The following is a 3,857-nucleotide window of genomic DNA, read 5'->3' on the forward strand; positions in this document are numbered from 1 at the left end:
TTGTGTTGTGCCCGACAAAGTCCAGCGTAAAGAGCACGTATAACTTTACACGATAATATAACTTTACACAATATAAGGTGTTTGCCTCACTAGTTGTGTTTGTATATCCCAACACCATTTTTGCCTTTATAAAAACATTTAACAGCACCCTCTTGTAATTAAATATTATTTTGTATTAAATTTTTGTGTTGTTTATCTTCATTTAAATTTATATTTTATCGAATTTTCATGTTTTATTTTATTTTACTTTTCATTTTTTTTTCGTTTGCTTTTTCATAATTTTAGTTTTGGTCAGAAATTTAAATTCTTGAAAATCGGACATCAAAAAAGGTTGTGGAACTACAATATAATATGTGAAACTTTTAATAAGATATATGGAAATTTAAGGATTATGCCTACCATCCTATTTTAAAATCGATGTGAAGATTACAGTAACATGAGCGTTTAATATCTATTTTAGATTTTATTATTCTAAACTTTCTCTAAGATTGGTCAGTAAAATTCATTATTTTTTAGTTTTAATATAAAAATGATATTACAATTTTGAAAACTTGTATTCATATACAAATTAAATTTTTTTTTCTTCATAATTTAAAATTTTGGAGAAAAACAATACATTTCAAAACAAAACAAAACAACAACCTTTTTGTGTTATCCCATTATTTTTCATTTGTTCCTCAAGGATAATTCCACCAAAAGGAGATAATAAAGCTTCTCTATCTTTTATAGATCCACTTGTGAATCAATTCATCAACATTAGCAAGAAAGTTTCTCAAGTAAATTCCATCATCTTTAGCTGTCCAAATACAAGTTCCTACTGTTCCATGTTTGCACCTATCACGAAGCCATAAGTGCTGTGTTTCAGGCCAAAAGCTTTCAAAAGAGACAGATGCATGTGGCGTCTCTAATTTGCACCAATAGAGGGTTGTTCCCCAAAAGTTAACCTTGAAGTTCCATTGGTAATCATCTCCATGATTAAGCAAACGATGATACCCCAAGTCATCGTCTTTAGACTGACAATGCACAAGCAACCCAAGTTTGCTTAGCCCGTTAACCACATGAATGTAATATCTAGAAGGTCCTGGTGGTGGTAACGCGACCCTTGGAACCTCAGCCCCCACTAAAGCCACCGTGAAAAGAAAGAAAACGACAATATTCTTTATCATTTCCTAATCAACCTTTAGCTTAACTACCAATTTGTGTTGGACATGTGAATAAATATACATACTTATATTACATGCAAGAAACTATGTAAATTCATGCTATGGTGGTTAAAAACTTAATCATTTAACTAATTTCAGTTATGCAATACAATTTAAGGTTAATTTTGGGATAATTTTAGAGATTTATTAGATTTTCAATAACAAAATTCCTGGAATAGATAATAGTTACTAGCACAAGAATAATAAATATTTGATTGATTTTTAAAACTCTTTCATAAAATGGACAATAAAATATGCATACTTTCTGGTAGAAAATATAAAATAGAGAAAGCAATTCATGAATTACATATGGTATAGCACTCAAGGTATTAAATTCCCGATTTATTTTTTTAAGTTGAACTTTCAAACTTTTTACGAGGACCTTAGAAATTTTAAGGTGATGTAGAACAAACAAGTTAAAAAAATTCTAGAACTATAGTTTCAAATAAGAATTGTCATCCATTAGGTCCAAAACGACTTGTCATCCCTTAGGTGATCCATCAATAGGAATATCCCACACCCCATATCTCATTAGTGGCATAAAGGGCACATCACACTTTTGGAAGTCCATAAACTTGAACTTAGTTTGTGAAGATTCCAACCAAACCTTGAAGTCATGACTTCCATCGCTTCATTCTCATTATTGGTGGATTTTATCTCGCAAATTCCCAACTTAACCAAAACTCAGTTGAGGTAATGGTTTGCTTGAGGGGTGTTTAATTCCTATAGGGATCGTCTTTGGTTGTATGAACAATATTGCTTGGGTCTACTTATGTGGTTTGTACCAAGGCATTTTCTATACTGTCTAGGCCTACTACGTGCTCTCCACGGAGGCATGCTTGTCATCTAGAATTATGGTCATAGGAGTCTGGGTCCAAGGTATTTTACCTTGTACTAGGTGATAAGGCAATCCTTATCCTCAGCCCAACGATCCAAGCTTTTGTTTTAGCAAGAACCCTTGAATAAAAGTAATTAACACCTCCTTATATGAAATTTGGATCAACCAAGGGATAAGATAGAATTAGATTACCTCTTACGATCGAAGATCTAGAAGCAAGATTTGGAGCCTTGTTCTAAATTGAGTCACTCCACAATCTAACTTATCAAGGCTTGATTGAATGGCTTGGGCGCAATTCTACCACAAGAATTGCTTGAAACTTAGAAATGGCAACTATGATGCTCGAATTTCGAAGGGAAATGTCTTAATTTGAGATCTGAATTACATTCATCCACGAATCTGAATTTTACATAACATATTGTGGGTATTTATAGTCTCCCGACAAAAGACGTTTGCGGATGGAATTTATTCGAGACGTTTGTGGATGGGATTTATTCCCGATCCCCTTTAATCTCCACAAAAGAATAAGTCAAATTGACCATTTGACTTTAACCTAATTTTTTCTAACAAATGTTGATGTGCTTGAGTGGCTAATGGGACAAATTTGATTTGAAATCAATTGAGTTTTCTGCATGTAGGTTCGAATTCTGTTGTTGACATATTTTTTTTTAATCGGATTCGTCCTCGATTCAGAAATAAAATGACGTATCTGCCACAACAAAAATATAGCTTTTCCCATTTTTAGTGTGCAGTAAACCAAGAACAAATTGTATAGATATATTAGTCCAAGGTTTGCAACAAAACTTTTGGATATCATGCTTCATCTTCGGCCAAAAGAAATGTTTATGCAACATCTTATAAACTTTATTAATCATGAGATGTCCCATTAAGGCACCACCATGTGCTTCTCTCCAAAGTAAATCTTTTATAGAGCATTTAGGAATACAAAGCATAACAAATTTATGAAACAAATAATAACCGTCCATAGCTTTTTTTTTGCAAGACAAGATGGATAAATAGTTCTGAAATCTTTATATAATTCGGTAATATGCTCAAGTCCAAGAATTTTTGCACTAAGTAAAGAGATCGTACATTTTAGATCAGCTACCATATTACCTTGCTTATATTTGATGACATACAAAAATGTTTCAATAAATTCCACCCACTTTGCATGTCTTCGATTCAGTTTGCTTTTACCCTTCACATACTTTAAGTTTTCATGATCAAAATGGATCACCAATTCTCTAGGTCATAAGTAGTGTTGCAACACATACCATATATGAACTAAAGCAAATAATTTTTTATCATAGGTAGCATATTTCAATGTTGGCCCATTTAGTTTTTCACTACAATATATTAAGTGCTCTTCATCTTGAATTAAAACAACATTTATGCCCAAACCACATACATCACACTCAGTTTCAATAGTTTTATCAAAGCTAGCCAAAACAAAGGATGATTTGCTTAATTTCCTCCTAAGAAAATTGAATGCATTCTCTTGCATTTCTCCCCATTTAAAAACAACATTCAATTTCAATAGTTCAGCTATGGTTCTAAAATCATTTATAAATATCTTATAGAGGTTAGCTAACTCATGAAAACTTCTAAATTTACGTGCACTTTTTTGTATTGGCAAATCCATAATTAATTTAACTTTGTCTCTATCTAAAGCTACTCTACTTTTACCAACTATGAAGCAAATCTGTGAACTTTTTCCATGCAAAAACTAGCCTTATTAAAATTAAATTTATTTTTTTTGTGTAATCAAAACTAATTTAACATGCTCAAACAAAATCTTCAAATAAATTATAATATTA

General features: G+C 31.7%; 1 protein-coding gene across 1 annotated transcript; it reads right to left on the bottom strand.

Moving 5' to 3' along the window:
• Window positions 1-818: 818 nt before the first annotated feature.
• Window positions 819-1,166, bottom strand: LOC111473879 (S-protein homolog 2-like; the record flags this gene model as incomplete). The annotated part of the gene is made up of 1 exon (XM_023119239.1): window positions 819-1,166. A coding segment is annotated over exon 1 (348 nt), but the record flags the coding sequence as incomplete, so codon positions are not given.
• Window positions 1,167-3,857: the final 2,691 nt, after the last annotated feature.

The sequence above is a fragment of the Cucurbita maxima genome, unplaced genomic scaffold (assembly GCF_002738345.1).
Source record: "Cucurbita maxima cultivar Rimu unplaced genomic scaffold, Cmax_1.0 Cma_Scf00180, whole genome shotgun sequence".
Lineage (NCBI taxonomy): Eukaryota > Viridiplantae > Streptophyta > Magnoliopsida > Cucurbitales > Cucurbitaceae > Cucurbita > Cucurbita maxima.